The sequence below is a fragment of the Podarcis cretensis genome, assembly GCF_951804945.1.
Source record: "Podarcis cretensis genome assembly, chromosome: 5".
NCBI classification, from domain to species: domain Eukaryota; kingdom Metazoa; phylum Chordata; class Lepidosauria; order Squamata; family Lacertidae; genus Podarcis; species Podarcis cretensis.
Window position 1 is genome coordinate 65,958,425 of NC_137174.1, and position 18,464 is coordinate 65,976,888.

An 18,464-nucleotide genomic window follows, 5' to 3' on the forward strand; every position below is an offset into this window, starting at 1 on the left:
TATCAGCATGGTTATAAAAAACTTGAAACAACATGATCTGGTTGACAATCAGTTTATAGTCAAGACAGCAACATGTGACATCTGTAGTGTACAGATATAACTGGGAAATTGCCGCCGCCACCACTACTGTCTGGAGCCTCAAAGGAAACAAAACATTCAATTCCTTGGGACGGAAACATGATCTTGGTTCTAGTTTATGGTAAAGTAACAGGTCCAGGTTGCTTCAATACCTACATGGCAGCACTAACTTCCTACCCCCAAACACATTTTAAGGACTTTCAAGATGTATGCCAACCTACAGCACTAGTTTTCCATTATCTAAGATACAACGTAAGTGGAAAAAAGGGGAAATAGATCTTGAAAGTCATTGCTATTATAGTAGAAGTTAACATGACTTTATGGGAAGTTAAAACACATGTCCATTATTGATAACTGAACTACTGATTCATGAGGTCTTATAAGACTTCCTACTAAAATCTAAATGCACAATGCAAAAGCTGTGACCCCCCCCAAAAAAAAGTCCATCTACAATCCACTATGTGTTGTTGCCATCAGGTTCATTTCCTATTTTGTAGTCATGACTACAAAAGCCAGGGAACTGTCAAGCATCTTGATAACCATAACAACACTGCTGGAGCCACATACAGCTTGGTGGATCACATCTTGCAGAAGATTGCTTTACATTAAAAGAGAAACAGTTTCCCCAACTTGGAGCATTCCAGATGTTTTGGACAGCCATGCTGGCAAAGACTAAAGGGAATTGTGGTCAAAAACATCTCAAGGGCTTCATGTTGGGAAAATATAGTGCACCCCAAACTTTATATGAAAATGCTGTCTCATTGGACAACCATCCCCAGCCTAGTGCTCTCCAGAGGTTGGACTACAACTCTGATAATCCCTTGCCATTGGCCACACTGGCTAAGGCAACTGTAGTTAAAAACATCTGGAGGGCACAAGGTTATGGAAGACATAATGTTCTAATTACAGATAGGTAGCCGTGTTGGTCTGCCATAGTCAGAACAAAATAAAAAAATTCCTTCCAGTAGCACCTTAAAGACCAACTAAGTTAGTTCTTGGCATGAGCTTTCGTGTGCATGCACACTGAGTGTATCTGAAGAAGTGTGCATGCACACGAAAGCTCATACCAAGAACTAACTTAGTTGGTCTTTAAGGTGCTACTGGAAGGAATTTTTTTATTTTGTTTTGATAATGTTCTAATGTCCTCATTGTCTGCATTAAGTTCCATAGTTGTGTGCATGATATTTAGGGGTTCACTCTCAGAGTGACAACTTACTCCAGTAAGTACTTAAGCCTGACAACAGCAGAACATTATGTAGAGACAAAACATTTTGAGAGCAAGTTATGACAACCAAACCTCCAAAATTAGTTCACTCTTATGTGGCCAATGCAAATGTGCATGTGATCACTGAAAACTAGATGGAGCTACAGAAAGTAAAGTGATACAAATAAAGAATACTTTCACTGAATTGCCTACAAAATCATGCAAAATCAATGTCACGTGAAATAAGAATTTAGGACTTGTGTTCTTTCTTAACAAAAAACCCCAAACCATGTCCTTTCAGAAAAAAACAAATATACCTTTTCTCAATTTAAAGCTACACTTGTTAACTCCACATTTTTGTTATTGTGATAGATTTCTCCTTTACCTTCCAGAAGGGAAGTGAGATTACTGCAAAATTGCAGGTATCATGTGGTGCAAGTTGTTCAAGAAGGAAACATAACTAATTCATCACTGTGATTTTGGGGTATACCTGAATCCTTAACAAACTCCACACCACTGGAACGGATAACAGCCGTGCGCACTATATTCTAGCTGCTTTTTAATCACCATATGCAAATAATCAACATTATCTCACAATGCAAGCACAGTTGAGACAAACTAGCCATTGTACATAATATTATTTATCCATCCTTCTTGACCTGCTTTTTCCAGCCTTTAGCTGAGAAATGCAAAGCTGGAGACAGATTATCATCTTTAACAAATATTGGTATGACAGAGTCAACATGATCCATGATGTATAATTTTTATCTCCCTATATATTGTCTTTGGTCAAACAACATTTGCATGTTTTTGATGTTACATATAAAGTCTGCAAACCCTGACACGGATCCATTTCCTGTGAATGCCCAGGGGATGGCCACAAAGGAGGGAGAGGTGAGTTTCATCGTTCTTCCTTCCCCCCTGCAACACCATGCCAAGAAGTTGGGTGACCCTCCTTAACAGTGTGGGAGGTGGCATGGGGAGATGTAGAGGGAATAAACGAAATCTGCCTTTCCTCCATTTCCTCCAGTGTGAGCCTCCCTTGGATCTCAATCCCTTCTGCAATGGGAATGCCCTTTCATTCATAGAACTGCTGAGAGCTGGAAGGGACCTCGAGGGCTTACTACTACAACCACCTGCAATGCAAAAATCCTACCCAGAGCCACCCCTGGGTGGGTTCATGAAAGGAACACTCTGGATCCAAACCGCCTGCATTATCAGAGAGGATAGTGATGATCTTGTGTGCATCACAGGCAACAATGGCTCTACCAGCTTCCTGGGGGGAAATATTGTCCGTCTCCCAACTCAAAGCTGCTTTCAGGGGCACCCACATTCACATTTTATACTGGATGGCATCTCAGTGCTTACAGAGAACAGACATCTCACACCAGATAAAGTTCAGTATAAAATTACACCAAATTGCTTTTAGTGCTTTGCAGTCCTAGGAATCTTTCCTTTTTTAAAAAAAAAGTTTTTCTTTTTACATCTGGTTTTCCTGATTGTTAATGTATAACATCTAATAGCTTAGCCAATGAAAAATAAGCCTTATTTTCGTTTTCATGAGTGAATCAAACTATACTGATGTCTCCTAGACATTTTGTACCTCAATTTAAGCATTCATTGCTTACCATCAGATTAGGATAGATGACTTCAGAGGGACTTGTATGAAGCGCAGAGGCAGTAGTGTACAATTCAGAAGCAATTGGAACTGGTGTACTACTCTTGAAATTTACTTGTGGAACACACCTTACCAAAATAATACCCATTACTTTTCATCTGCCTTTGTAAGAAACAATTCTTCGCTTGCTGCAACTGAGGAACAGAGCAGCATATTCCTTCCTTGACAGTAGTTACAAGGTTCTGTAAAGATGCAGTTAAAGATTTTAAATCCTTCATAAATATTGTGCGGAGCAGAGTGACTACCCAGTTGATAACAAAACAAAACAAAAAATCATCGTTCACCTGCAAGGCCATATAGGCAATTTCACAGACTTTTAGTACGTGAGCAGAAATTCCAGTGCAGGGCTACTCCTAGTACTTCATAACATTGATTGCAGTGCCACAGAAGTGTGAAACCCAGGTGACCATCACCACAGTAAACCTCCTCCACATCCTCCTTTTCTCATTAGGATAGTCCCCCCCCCCCCATGTTAAGAAAAATGACTGGCCACTGCTAAATATCAAATCAAACAAGATAGGTAAGTGACAAAAAAAGATAGAATAAAATATTGCAACATGTACGAATATATTAAACTCTTTCTTCTTTCAGACTGTACATTCCCATTCTACTTCTTTTTCTTCTCCTGAGCACAGCGAGGACAAAACCTAAGGGTTAAAAAAAGAATCAATGTGTTCAGTTCAATGCATTACTTTGGGAATACTTCACATTTGGGGGAAAATAAAACTCAAGAATTATACATTTAACTTCCTGGTTCTAGTCTTTACCATGTTTTGAACAGCAGCTCCGATCAGCTGCAGCCACCATAGCCATGCTGCTGTGGCTTTTGGGAACTGTGGTCCAAAACATTTGGAAGACACATGGTTGGCAAAGGCTGACCCATCCCTTTGTATCACCTTGCTGTCTCTTTTAGATTGTGAGCCTTCGGTCAAGGACCTTTGTGCTTTTGTTATGGTAAAGTGAAGAAAGTATCAATGAAGAAAATTAAGTGAAGAAAACACAAGTGTAGAAAGCTATTATTCATGACACCTACCATTTCCCTTTGGGTTTCGTGGTGAGGTCCACACAAGCAAAATGGAACCATTCGATTGGGCACTATATTTTGGGGAAGAATAAAAACATTTTTTTACTTAGAGAGCTTGATAACATTAATTTATCTTATCAGATTTAACAGAAATGGGAGCCTGGTTGGGGCCCTGGCATGTCACAATCGAAGGGGCATACACTGCACATCACATAGGAAACTTCATGAGCCCTTTGTTGCTTGCAAAGTGCCCAAATTTTGCAGACACAGGATGCACTACTCACTGCAAATGGCCTGTAAAGCATGATGTAAACGATTAACATTGTTACTATTAAAATTTGTATAATGCCCTTCATCCGAAGATTCCAGGGTGGGGAAAATAGAAGCAAGTTAGCTTGGGGTGTAGACATGACCTCAGGGTTGTATATGTATGAGAGGTGCACAAACAAGTTCAGATATGGAGTGAAGTATCAAATCCAGTGAGTCCTAAGATCCAGATCCGCCTTTTAATTTAATATATGTAAGCTACGATTTTTTGCTGTAGAAAAGTGCTTTCAAATTTGTGCTCAGAAACCAGGGGAAGTCTGGAAGCAGCTTCTATTGGTCACTTGAATGGGGTTATTTCCCCTTGCATAGTTCTGTTCTTTCTAAAGGAAGCACCTTCACGCAGAATTTGAGGAGGGAGGCGTGTGTACGGCCACATTGGGTTATCTCAGTACTTACATCAGGATTGTCGCAGCCGATCATTTCTCCATAGGATACTTGGTGACACAAACAATACGTTGGTTCGTTGGGATCCACCGGCATATCAAGGACATCTGAAGGATGAACCGACAGGATGGTATCCGCTAATTCAGACCTGCAATGGGAGCAACGTGAACAAATATTGAGTAAATGCCAGTGATTCTTGGTAAAAAAAATAATCTCCAGTTTGAAACTAACTATAACTATTTGGGAGGTCAGTTAGTTTGAAGAGTACCAAGACAGCAAAAGTGGAGAGAGTATAAAGCATGTGAAACTAAGCATGCCAAAAAATCTGGTTACTATGGCACATTGGCAAAAAAAATAATTTCAAATGGAAGCTGCTCTGAACAAGCTAACTGCAGACTGCAGTCACTTACCTTCGTTTTGGTTTCTTTTTAACTGGGACATCTTCTTCGGATGTTCGCCGGCCTCGACCCCGAGAGCTTTTCTTATCCTTTGGAGTTCGCCCTTCTGAAAGACAGTTATTTCTGGTTAACTACACCATTAGAAGAAAAACCAGAGATTTTATACTATACAGTGGTACCTCTGGTTACGAACTTAATTGATTCTGGAGGTCCGTTCTTAACCTGAAACCATTCTTAACCTGAGGTACCACTTTAGCTAATGGGGCCTCACACTGCTGCCACGTGATTTCTGTTCTCATCCTGAGGTAAAGTTCTTAGCCTGAGGTACTACTTCCGTGTTAGCGTAACCCAAAGTGTTTGTAACCCAAGGTGTTTGTAACCCGAGGTACCAATGCAATTATTCTGAAGCACCATAATGATTCAAAAATGATTTTTTTTCCTTTTTTCTCTCATCTATTCTTCCAGACGTTATATAAACTGGAAAGTGACCCTTGTTCAGAAGCCATTTGCCAATGCAACCTCTGATGTAGCTATACATTGAAAAAATTCTACAACTTTATCCAGCACAACTTCCCCCGTGAACCTGACATTTGTAAAAATTGTAACTAACCAAAATCACTAAGATATTACCTGTTGGACAAAAATCTTATGTATCTTTTTGTACGATTGTTCAAATAACTTGGCTGTCAGCTGGGGCATTAAGATAAATAACAATGTATTCTACTCGTACACTCAAAAAGTGTCTAACAGTAAAATCCTATACAGGTTTACTTAGAAGTAAGACCCACCAAGTCAAATGAGGTTTACTCCCTTGTAAAATACATTGAAGATTGTACCTAATAAACTAATGTTTGATAAATTTGCTTCTGACAATAATTCAAATGAAAATAGCTCATATATACATACCTGCAAATCACCCTAAGCTGTTTATATGCATAATCAATAAAAAAAAAAATACTACTACAGTTTTACCCTGTTAACACTGTGCACCAGACTCTTATTTTAATAGAATTTTTGTTCTATATATGATCTTATAACAAATATATAATTTCAGAGGAACAAAATGCAATCCACAGGCAAACTGCTTTATCAAAAATAAAGGATTAGAAAATGAGTTTGGAGAAACTTGGTATTACTTTATTTTCTGTATGAGTAAGAACTCTGGAACACTGAAGCCACTGTCAATGCACAATATCTTGTGGAAGAATTTACACAGGTTATAAAGCAAAACTGGACCAGGTGGATTTGTGGTTTGAGGTAAGAGGACTCTTCCTAATATTAACTTAATCAACATAATTTTGCCTGCTTTATGCCAAAATTATGGAAACCATAGTGAAGAAAAACTATGGCTCAATTCTGTCCAACTAAATGTCTCTCCTCACTGATTTCTCCCTTTGTTCTTCATAGCAGGCATGTATGCTTTTTATACAAGACTCTCATGATGTATGAGAAACAGCTTCTCCTAGGAAAGAAAGGTCTGCCTGGTGCCTTTGTTGATATCTTTCTGGCACCAGGTAATGCCTTATATCCCCCACCCCCCAGGCTTTCGATAGACTCACATAAGATGTTTGCTTTGGTTCTAGTGTGTGCCAAAGCTTCCTGTAGCTGTTACGGGGGTTGTTTTGTCCTGTTTTTTATGGTATAATGTATTAGTATTTATGTTTTTAAATGTTTTGTAAGTCTAATAGATGATAATAATAACAAATCAAAAAAATATATAGAAGGATTTCCTCACAGTGAGATGACACTATTCATAATGTACACACTTTTTAGGTTTTGCGTTGCAGGGTTTTCAAAGTCACTGCCTTCCAACTTATCCTTCAGATCAGCTTCAAATCGTGCCAGGTCAGCATCCAGCCGTCGAATGTGCTTATCTACCTACATCAGAAAGAGAGACCACACAGCTAAAGAAAACAAAATCCAGTAATATCTCTAGAAATCATCGGAATCAACTTGCTATCTTCCTTTTCTGGTATTTATCACTTCAATGCACCTCAACACACCTCTCTTACCTGACCTGTGGTTGGTGTCACTGTTAACTTTTCTGGGTGTTTGTGGGTACCACACAAATGCAAATCACAGACCATTTAGGGAGCAGTGGGAGGGAGGGAGAAGAAAAACCAGCTACCATAGGAAGGTGGTCAATACAAACCACACAGTCCCTCTGTAGTCTTGAGACTCTTCCAGACAGTTCCTATTTTCAGGTGGAATTCAATTACAGACTAGCAAATTCAGGTTGCAAAATATAGTTGATTGGGAGGTCCTGTGAAAAAAACCTGCTTCCCCCAAAGCTCAGATTTTTGGTGATTAAGGAAAGTGACATGAAAATGCACTGAGATAACACTTGCTTTGACTCAATGTCATCTAACCTCACAAACAAATCAGAACGAATGTTCATTAAGTAGCCAATATCTAAGCTCCCTGTAAACCTGTGCTGACAAATCGGGGTGAATGCTCAATGAACAGGTTGTCTGGAAATACCCATAGTCATTCACATTTGTACAGATTAAGGAAATGTGGCAGGTCCTTGACCACCCCAACCCCTTCCCACAACAGGGATCCATGAATCCTAGCAAGTCTAGTTGTGTTGACCCTCACTATAAACCCCATAGCCTGGATTCTCAAAGCAGTGAAGATTCCTGCACTGCCTCAGAAAACAACTCTCTCTCTGTAATAGTCCAGTGAATAAGAACATGTAGCCACAGAAATAATTTTGATAAATGCACTGCTGACAAATCTACTTGCTTGCCAGCACCATAACTTTAGCCTCAGGTTTTTGCCCCATTGCTCCCAGGCTGTAAAAGATTAAACAGGGGGAGGTCACAACCTTGTACACAATCCCAGTCCACATCAGGATTCTTTTTGAAGTAGAGAATGTATGATGCAAGCCTGCCTGCTATCTTCCTTATCTCTAACTGAACCCGGGATCATGGATCCTCATGTCTGTGTCAGTTGACAGCTACTAATTACGCAGAAAGACTAGCACCTGTAATACAAGCTTCAGAGGTAGCTATGGGAGAAGAAATACAGAGGGTGGATTTTTCATTTTGAAACACAAGTCCTCTGTCTACCTAATCTAACCTTACCATCTCATAGGTCTGCATAGCCAGCTGCACTTTGTCATCACTGTACTCTTTGCATCTTGCGTAAGCATTCTGAATCTTCTGCAGGATTTCCACCCGTTGCTCTGATGACAAACTCCTCACTGTTGAAATGTACTGAGCAGCAAGACTGTCGATTTCTGCTTTCTTGTCTGAAGAGCAATGTGAGACAGTATGTGCGTGAGACTGAGGTTGCAGCCCTATACTCATTTACCTGAGAAGTAAGCCTCGTTGAGCTCTATGGGGCTTAATTTTGAGTAAGACTGAGCTGTGAGGCTGCAACCCAAAGCTCATTTACTTGCGGGAAAATCCCATTGAACTCAGTGGGATTATTTGTAAGTAAATTGATTTAGGATCAAACTATATGTTTCACCACTGGAAACCTTTTCAGAAACCATGAAAGATATGTCTCTCTGGGGGTAGCCAGGGGAGGAAAGGTACAGGGCTTCTGAACATTCAGTGGCTGTGTAAAAAAGGATTTTTAGGAGGCATAGCTTGTTATGCAAGCTACACCTGCAGACATTCCCTCAGCTACACGACTATTAAAAGTGAAGAGGCCTGCCCTCTTTCTCATCTGACCACTTAATTGGTCCTTTGTTCCCTCATTTTAAAATACTTGGAACTAAACCAAAGCACATGTGCCAGCTGAATTCTTGAGTTGTGCTTCTAAAAGTTCAAATGAGCAGGCATGTTCTCCAACCTTAGTAAGGCACAACTGACTAAAAAGTAGCAAGACTGTGCTTGCAAGATCAATTCATACACATCTACAGTCCTTCACAAGGCTTTGTCAAACTCAAATGTAAATACAGCATTATATAATTCTGCTCCTACAAGCTTTGCTAGAAGTGGTGCACATGAAACAATGGAATCAGTTGTTGGCCACACGATGACACACACACACCCCATCTTCATGTTGCACTGAAATAGCAAAAACTTGGGAGGCTGAAGGAACTCTGCTATGGGCTACTTCTCACTTTCCCAGTGAATATATGTGACAAGTGAATCTCAGATGTGTGCAAATCTAATATGAGCCAAGCACACAAGAAGATCTGTGAACCAGAATACCTGAACACACCTTCTGTTCTCTGATCCAGCTCACGCATAAGTTGGAAGTTCCTTTGCAACTCACAAGGGAGGTTTTCAATGCCTGAAATACAAAAACAGAAATGCTGCAGTCCCCTCTCTACCATAAATTTCTTAATATTAAAGTTATGTTCACAAACCAACTACGCATAACGAAAAGCATCCATACACCTCGCCAGGTACCCTATTTTCCATAAATACCTTACCATACTGCCTTCCTCTTTATCTGTTCTCTGTTGTATATGGCATGTTGAGGTGGGTGCTCCCACTAGCTACGGGGCAGGTACCAGAGTCCAGGAAACCTTTGGCTGGATCCCAAGAGGAATCTTCTCTACTTGAAATCTCTGAATGATCAGAGTCATGGGCCTTACTGCTACCACCAACCTCATGTCACTGTGGCCATGTTCAGATATAATGTTAAACCATGGTTAAGTGCAGGAGGGATGGGGAACCAGTGGCCCTCTAGAAGTTGTTAAGACTTCACCTCCCAGCTCCATCCAAGACAGAGCAAAGGTCTCCCTCTGCCCATCCCAAAGCAGCTCCACTAGTCTCTGCCTGTGGAGTGGCATCAGTGTCACTTCTCCACTGTGGAGTTTCCCATTTCTGCTAGTACTCAACAGAAAGCCTCAAAATAGGGCAATCCAGGAGTGGGGAAGAACTAAACTGCTCTGGGATCCACTAGAACTTTGATGGCATCTGGCCCAATTAATATGCCAGCTCCAGACTGGCATGGCAGGATTCTGCCTGCCCTTCCACCCTCATCAGTGTGAGCTGTGGGGCTGTGGCAGTCATGTCAAATACAAGTTGTCCCATACAGGAGCAGGAAATTTCACTTGCCTGCTAAAGAGGAGACAGAAGCATTCCAAGCCCAGCTGGTGCTATAGCTAAGGAAGTGTGCCTGCTACCCCATCGACAAAAAAATATATCATTTTTTTGGCTTCTTGGGTGTCTTTGTGTTTGGAGCTTTCCACTCCAATTATGCATTTGGTGAGCATCTGCTTCCCTACTGCACAACACATTTGCACAAGGTATGTAAAGATAAAAAGCACTGAAATACATACATTTTATGAAAACTTGTGCTTCCTTTAGGTCAGCTTGTTTTTATTGTCTTTTATTCGTAACTTTAATGTGTATATTATTCTCGACATAAACGGATCAGAGGTTTTGACAATAAAACAGCATACAGATTTTAAGAATAAAATAACCATGTGTCTTTTAAGTTGAGAGGTCTGCAGCTTTGCTAACGAAGTACTGACGCACGGGGCTGAATAAATGGGAATATTAAAGCGACTATTATTAATAGTATTAGTATTATGCCCTGCTTTGGCTTCCTATGTTGAATTCAACAGCCGTCTACAAATAATGGAGCTTTCCTCGCCATCTGACTTGTTGAATTTCTACCGGTCACACGGGTGGGGCAAGAATAGGAACCCTGACATTTTTATTTATTTTTAGGTGGCAATCCTGGAGAATGCGCAACACGACGCGCATTAAAAGCATTGGGGGGGATGTTTTTGCTGCTCGTCTGACAGGCGGCGCTCATAGTAGAGCAGGAGCGGCCCCTGGTGGCCAAGGATCGCAGCTGCACCCTTAGAAGGCCGGCGCGGAGATCCCTCCTTTACGCGTCGCAATGACGCAGCAAGAAACCTCGCCCGCCGCCCCTTCCCTCCCTCCCTCCCTCCCTCCCTCGCCGGGTCTGTGTGACGCAGCCGCAATTGCCGGCGTGGCCCCCGCCCGGCTTTGGCCTGGGCCTGTTTCCCACCCGTTCCCTCTGCCCAACGCCGCACTCACTCACTGTCCAGGTAGTGCTCCAGGTACAAGGCCGCCGCCGCCATCTCGCGCCAGCCAGCCGGCCAGCCAACGCCCACCCTCCGGCCCCGCCGCGCTCGGCGCTGTCACGCGGGCGCCTTCGCAATGGCCGGTCGGGACTCTCATTGCATAGTCATGAGAGGCCGGCGCCGATTGGCCAAGCGGACGCCGCCGCCGCTGCATAGGAATGAGGGGGCGTGGCGGGGGATACGACGTCAACCTTCGCTCGCCATTATCGGGAATGGGCCGTTTTCCGGTGTCCACGGCGGCGGCACATGGTGTTCTCCCCCCGCCCCCCCATTCCTCCCGTCGTAATTCCCGCGCAGGTCTGGCTACGTCTTTCCCGCGCGGTATTCGCGTGACGCAGTTCCAGGCGTACACGTGTCTCTTTGGAAGGGAAAACGCCACTGAAGCCGACGGAGCTTCCTTCAAATAAATAGAAGTGCACGGGAGCTGGCGGGTTCGGGTTGTATAGACGTGGCAGAGCAAACGCGTGTCAGTCTCCCGGAAAGCTGGCTTGTATTTTACAGTATAAGTAGCTTTAGCGGAATAAAAAATAAAAGTGGGGTAGATGCTTGCATCTTCTCTTTTCTGCATCCACCCAAGGACAGAAACACTCTGCTTTTAGCCCCTTAAGCGTCTCTTCGTTGTGGCACCACCTCAAGATGTCCCTTATTTACTGTACTCATAAAATCGCTCTTTTTTTCGAAGGGCATGTGTGTGTAGAGATGTTTTATGTACCATGGCGCACAGCGCAATCCTACGCGTGCTTCCTCTGTAAGAAGTGGCACGGTTTTCGGTGTGGCTTATAGCCCAGGTGAGCTTTGCGGAGAATGGGCGCTTCCAGTGTGGACTTGATGCTTCTGGTTACCGTCAACGTGGAAAGAAAGATCATTCTTACAGATAAATATGTAAACACACGGCTTTTATTTATAATAGAAATATATATATATATATATATATATGGTTGCACGTAATTATGAAAGCTTTATTTAGTTCATTACATAAAAAGGAGGACGGTTTAATGCCCCCACTTATAACGGGCTGCGTACAATATGGATGGACCTCCATTTTTCCCTCCATCATTACTTAAGTTTTTTGTTTTTGTTTTAATCCCACCCTTCCAAAACTCTTCTGGCATTTTATTTTTATATCTAAAAAAGGTCTCAGGGCGGTTTACAAAACAAAATCAAAAAATAAAACCACGCAATATATATTCAAAATAAAAACAACCCAATACCCCCCCTAAAAAAAAGCACCCACCAAATTTTAAAAGGGCATCATGGGGCGTGGGTGGGCGAATGCGTGAAACGCTCGTCAGGATCCCACGGGTGCATGCAAAACGCGCGCGCCCTCGAATCCCCGAGGGATTTAGCTACAAAACACGGATGCCCGCAACGAGATTTTCCCCACGTTAAGGGTACAAGTTTACTGGCAAGGCTTTTGCGCCGATATCAGAAAAGCGTTGTGCTCTTGAGTGCGTTTGCTTTAGTATTTTATACCTTACGTTCAAACTCAACTAGGGGTTAATATCAGCGAGATGGACAAAAAACGCCTAGAAAGAAAGCGGCTTCCAACGGACTAATCCTGTCGAGTACCGCGCAGTCGGCTTCTTTGATCGCGCAGTTGACTTCTGCTTTTTTTCAGACTGTTCCGCTTTGCTGTCTTTTCCGTGATCGCGCGAGGGTTTGGTCACCATGGTTACACCAGAGCCGCTCTACATGGACTGTAACTCTGTGATTGCGCCAAAAGCGCGGGAAGCTGCAGTTGTCGTTCGATCGCCTTCCCTTCGCCGCTGACTGGGAAGAGGGCGCCATGGCTGGCAGGCGAGGGGCGCTGATCGTGCTGGAGGGGGTGGACCGAGCTGGCAAAAGCACGCAGACCAGAAAGCTGGTGGAGGGCCTGCTGGCCGGGGGACACCGGGCCGAACTCCTTCGGTTTCCCGGTATGCGAGGCTTAGGGGTCGCGGCAGCTGCAGGATGGCGCAGCCCCTTCGCTACACTGCCTTAGATTTACCTGTGTAGGTTGTCGGCAATTCCCCTGCCGTGGCAGCATGTCTGTGCCTTTGACAGGCGGGGGGCAGGGTGATAGTCGACAGGTGCACACAGCCTCTCCCGCTACGGAGGAGCCGTGGCGGGAACGCTTCATCTGTGGGATTTCTGTCTGTCCTAAGGCTGCCGATGGGGTGGGAAAGGGGGCCAAATCTAATACGTTTTGTGGCGGTGCTAGTGATGTGTAGAAAGCGTTCCTTACCAGCATTGTCATAGCTTTGGGCTGAGTCATTGGCCCTCCTCGAGTTTTTCTTGAGTTTTTCTTAATTTATCTAATATCTAATCATCTAATCATTTATTTATGGTTGATGTTGGTTGTGTGTGTGCGCGCACGTGTTGAAGGCTTATTTAACTTATACTTTCTTGGGGTGTCTTTGAAACCATGGTGCAAAATAGTGCTTATTAAAGAAAAACTTAAACTAAGATTCTACCATCTTAGATTTGCTTTGTAGCTGAATTGGCATTCAGGCATGACCATGTGTGTTAGGGTACATTGTGACATGCAGAGAGAGACAAATAGCATTAAACCATCCTTAGAGCAAGGGTACAGTGATGGAAGATGCAGTAACCCATAAAGTGGGTGTAATCCCACTTGTGGGTTGGGTTCGTGGTTATCCATTTTCTGCCTAGATTAGGGTTAACAGACATTCCTGGGGACAGTCCCCGGATTTGCACATCTATCCCCAGGAAACGTGGCAGCGACAGCCTCAGCAGCCCAGAGCCAGCCTGGTAGCGCAGTTGGTTCTGGCTGGCTTCAGGAGCTGCCCGCTGCCACTGCTGAAGAGGAACCGGGGACTTCCCGTGGTAGAGATCTCCTGCCCCCTTCCCCCTTTGTTTTGACAGATCGAGGGAGGCTCAGGAGTTGCAGACGGGCAGCCGTTGCCCAGTTTTTTAAAAACTCTGCACATTTATATTTCACAGGGTGCGAAAGAAGGGCTTTGCACCTTGCCTGGCAGAGAAACCTTGCACCTCTCCTGGGCAACGCCCACCCACCCGGAACTCTCGAGCCTCCCCCGATCTGTCAAAACAAAGGGGGAAGGGGGCAGGAGATCGGGGAAGGCTCGGGAGTCACGGGCGGGTGGCGTGCCGTTGCCCAGTTTTTAAAAACCTCGCATTTATGTTTCACATGGTGCGAAAGAAAGGCTTTACACCTTTATACAATAGGCATGTGTGCTTGGCCCCAGGGTCTTTTGCCTCACTACTAGCTCCCTGTTGCTACTCAGCTTTAAAAAAAAGTGTCCCCGGATTCATTGAAAAAAATCTGGTAACCATAGCCTAGATGCTGGGGAATATATATTTCTGATTTTGAATGCTGCTATCTTTTTAGGAAGTTTAGAAGTAGCATTTGACTCATGCTTCCAATAGTGATGTACATTGGGAAGAGAATATTACAGAATTGATAGAAGCTGAGTATGTTTGTCTTATTCCACTCTTGTCTACATCTTATTGCAGACAGAACTACAGAAATCGGACGGCTGATAAGTTCCTATTTGGAAAAGAAGAACAATTTGGAGGACCACACAGTGCATCTACTATTTTCTGCTAATCGCTGGGAGCAAGTGTAAATAGAAATACATGAGTACCTTTTTGAGCCCCTAATTCAATGCTGCTTTTCTGCTTTGGGAGAATACTGGGTGAGATCCAATGTAGTATGGGTGGATGTCTACTCCCACAGGAAGTCTTCATATTTCTCTCCTTGGCTCCCCTACCTGCTCTTGTTATGCAAGCAAATTTCTGTTGTGCAAGCAGGTAGATGTTATTGAATGTCACCACATGAGTCAAATGCCTTAATAATTGGAATTTAGGCATATTTCTCAAAAAATGAAAAAAATCAAATTTATTCTGTCTAGTTGGCAATTCATGCTGAAGAGAGGATAAGAGAAATGTTTGTATTTGATCAAGATTCTTGCATGATGCTGGAATTACAGTTGCTGTCAGGGTCTGGATGCAAAATATGTTACAATAAGCTAGGGTAATAAATACTAATCCAGAATAAAAGCAATTGTGATTCACTTACATCCATAGATTCCGCCCCCTTCCTGATTTCTTTCCCACATTCTTGATGTAAGAATACATCTACATATTACATATCTTGACTTGTAGTTAACACATAATCTTTCATTTGTTTTCATATCCTGTTCTATTGATAACAGCGCAGTGGGCTGGTTTGCTTGCAATGGTATTCCATGGTTTATGGCTTACTGTGAATGAGCAGCATTCTAATGCATGCTGTTGATTTACACTATGCATGGTTTGTTGCTTCTGGCTCTGGGCAGAGCAGACTGAAAGAGAAAGTAGCATGCTTCTTATTCATGGTATTGTGATGTGCCCAGTATTTTCTTGCATTTCCCCATTCACTGTCTGCCTATTGACCGTACTTAAAAGGAGTGAATTAATAGTGCTGATGCCTTAACATCTCTTATTGGTGAAGTTGTGAGGCATTGTTTCCTAGTTAAATGCTCACCTTTTTTGGCCAAATTACGTTGCGGAAATTAAGGTGCACATTAGTTTCAATGGCGCATTTACTTTCGCCAGCAGATACTTTATTTTTTTGTTTCATGGTTCTGAACATTGAGGTGTGCATTAGATTTGATGGTGCATTAGACTCAAGTAAATAGGGTAATTCAAAATGATGTGGCATAATTTATGCAGGAGAAGAAAAATATCCAAGCAATTCTTAGCCCACTTCTGGTGACTTCTTAAATAAGACTGAGTTTGGAAATACTTAAGAAATAAGTTACTTAGCCATTTAGCAAATTTTTATTTGTATGTGGTAAGCAAACTTAAAATATATACCATGTTAACTTTATATGTCAGATTCCACCCTCCGTAACAGTAGTCAAAAGTTGTAGAACTCAAATACCAAATTGGGGGGGGGGGGGAATCAATATACAGAGGCACAGTTTGGCTGCAGTCCCATACACCACAGTTGCGGAATCTGTGGCCATCCAGATGTTGGACTCCACCTCTCATCAGTGCCAGCCAGCATTGCCGGATGGTGGGAGCTGTAACCAAGCAGCATCTGGAGGCCCACGGGCTTCCCATCCCTGCTATGCATGTTCATGTGGGAAGAAGTCCCATTGAACTCAGTTGTACTTGCTTTTGGATAGACATGCATGTGATTGCACTCAGTATGGTTTAAATGTTATAGTCAAAGCCAAAGCTTTATAAACAAACGTCTTAGAAATTAGGTTATTGGAATACTTGTATAGACATTACAGGAATAGCATACATTTCCTTACATTGTTTAAACTTTTGAGAAAGAAAATGAAGACACCGAAAACTGTTAGCATGCACTTTTATCAAATTACTTGCAACTTTGAAATCACCCAATTTATGAAACTGCATTTTTTAAAAAAATGCATTCTTATTTACAGTATACCACCCAGAGTAAAAGGTAGAGGGACCCCTGACCATTAGGTCCAGTCGTGGATGACTCGGGGGTTGCAGCACTCATCTCGCTTTACTGGCTGAGGGAGCCGGCGTCCAGCTTCCAGGTCATGTGTCCAGCATGACTAAGCCATTTTGGTGAACCAGAGCAGCACACGGAAACACCATTTACCTCCCCTATTTATCTGCTTGCACTTTGTGCTTTCGAACTGCTAGGTTGGCAGGAGCAGGGACCGAGCAACGGGAGCTCACCCTGTCGTGGGGATTCGAACCGCCGATCTTCTGATCAGCAAGCCCTAGGCTCTATGGTTTAGATCACAGTGCCACCTGCGTCCCAGAGTACTCTTGTCTTAATGAGGGTGTATCCAGAGTCGTTCGCGACTGGATTTAACTGTCAGGGGTCCCTTTACCTTTTTATATCCAAATGTCATATATAAATATAACATTTTCTCTATAAATACAGTCCTGGGAATTTTATACCTTGCACCATGCTTTATTCCAAATTATTATGATGCAATTTTTCTCTAATAGTGGTATCTTTCTACCATTCAGGCCATTGATTAAAGAGAAGTTAAACCAAGGTATCACTCTGGTAGTGGACAGATACGCGTTTTCTGGAGTGGCCTTCACAGGTGCTAAAGAGGTGGGTAAAAAACACCAATTCAGCCTCATATAAATATAGTATTTATGGAAAGATTTGCTGCATTGAAATCTCAGGTTCAATGGTTCAATCCTTGGCTTCTCCAGGCAAGTTAAGGGAGAAACACTGTCTGAAATATCAGAGAGTGGTAGCCAGTACTGAGCTAGATTAAACCAGTGGTCCAACACAGTATAACGCAGCTTCCTGTTTTGCTGACAAATTGCTCCTTGGCTTCATTGGGCTATTTGCTGCATCTCTCATTTCTCTCCGAACAGAACTTCTCCTTGGAATGGTGTAAGCAACCTGATGTTGGCCTTCCAAAGCCAGACTTGATCCTTTTTCTTCAGTTGAACCCATCTGAAGCAGCCAAACGAGGAGACTTTGGAAATGAACGATATGAGTACAGCTCTTTTCAGGAGAAAGTTCTGCAACGCTTCTACCATTTGATGGAAGATAAGAGTTTAAACTGGAAGGTAAAAAAGGAAACTTCAGGAGCACTGTGGGATTCATAAGTAAAAAAAAAAAATCAACCCTTCTAGGAGATCTGAAACATCTGTTGAAGGGAAAGAAAAACTTTTGTTGTTTAGTCGTTTAGTCGTGTCTGACTCTTCGTGACCCCATGGACCAGAGCACGCCAGGCACTTCTGTCTTCCACTGCCTCCCGTAGTTTGGTCAAACTTGTAGGATGAGAGTAAACATGGACATCAATGTAATACCTTATTAGTATATTTTGATGCTTTATTTCTTCCACCAACAGTTCTTCTGTAGTTGGATTGTACACAAGGAGTGTTTCATGTGTTTGTGGTTTTGTTTTGGATGCAGGTGATGGATGCTTCAAAGAGCATAGAAGACTTGCATAATGAAATAAAATCGTTTGCAGAGGAGGTCATGCGAGAAGCTCAGTACAAACCCGTAGGAGAACTGTGGAACTAGGACTGGAGTATATCATCTCCTAGGGGTCACTTCTCACCTAGCCAAAATCTGCACCGTTCACCTTCAAGCCACCCTGAATTTATATTATCCAATAGGATTTGTTAGACTTGCTCTTGATGCAGCTCTCTTCTTTCTGTTTTGGGTGGCATTTTATAAGAGACTGGACTGGCAACTCTGTCGGGACTTGGACCGGAGTAGATGCGTGAAAGAAGCATTAGACAAAGGTCTTTTTGTCCTACCAAGAGAGACTTAATACTTTAGCTCTATAGTAGCTGTTGTTTTCCAGAGTCATAATTTTAAAACAGTTTTTCTTTTCGTAATGAGGGGGAAGAAGTTTACTAATAAATCTCAGATTTTCACCTAA

The 18,464-nt window shown here is 42.7% G+C and overlaps 2 protein-coding genes across 3 annotated transcripts; one reads left to right on the forward strand and one right to left on the reverse strand.

Annotated features, from left to right (window-relative positions):
* Positions 1 to 1,823: 1,823 nt before the first annotated feature.
* ING5 (inhibitor of growth family member 5) lies at positions 1,824 to 11,204 on the reverse strand. The gene is made up of 8 exons (XM_079977313.1): positions 11,073 to 11,204; positions 9,270 to 9,341; positions 8,180 to 8,346; positions 6,860 to 6,971; positions 5,106 to 5,199; positions 4,708 to 4,843; positions 3,994 to 4,055; positions 1,824 to 3,607 (listed from the first exon to the last, which is right to left on the reverse strand). Exons 1-8 carry the CDS (start codon positions 11,110 to 11,112, stop codon positions 3,568 to 3,570), a joined length of 723 nt encoding a protein of 240 aa, XP_079833439.1. The 5' UTR covers positions 11,113 to 11,204; the 3' UTR covers positions 1,824 to 3,567.
* Positions 10,144 to 18,464, forward strand: DTYMK (deoxythymidylate kinase). Of its 2 annotated transcripts, XM_079977315.1 has the most exons (6): positions 10,144 to 10,305; positions 12,734 to 13,031; positions 14,590 to 14,698; positions 17,080 to 17,170; positions 17,443 to 17,640; positions 17,990 to 18,464. In XM_079977315.1, exons 2-6 carry the CDS (start codon positions 12,902 to 12,904, stop codon positions 18,098 to 18,100), a joined length of 639 nt encoding a protein of 212 aa, XP_079833441.1. In that variant the 5' UTR covers positions 10,144 to 10,305; positions 12,734 to 12,901; the 3' UTR covers positions 18,101 to 18,464. The 2 variants fall into 2 exon arrangements, with proteins under 2 accessions (XP_079833441.1, XP_079833440.1); XM_079977314.1 differs by lacking the exons at positions 10,144 to 10,305; positions 12,734 to 13,031 and adding an exon at positions 11,169 to 11,412.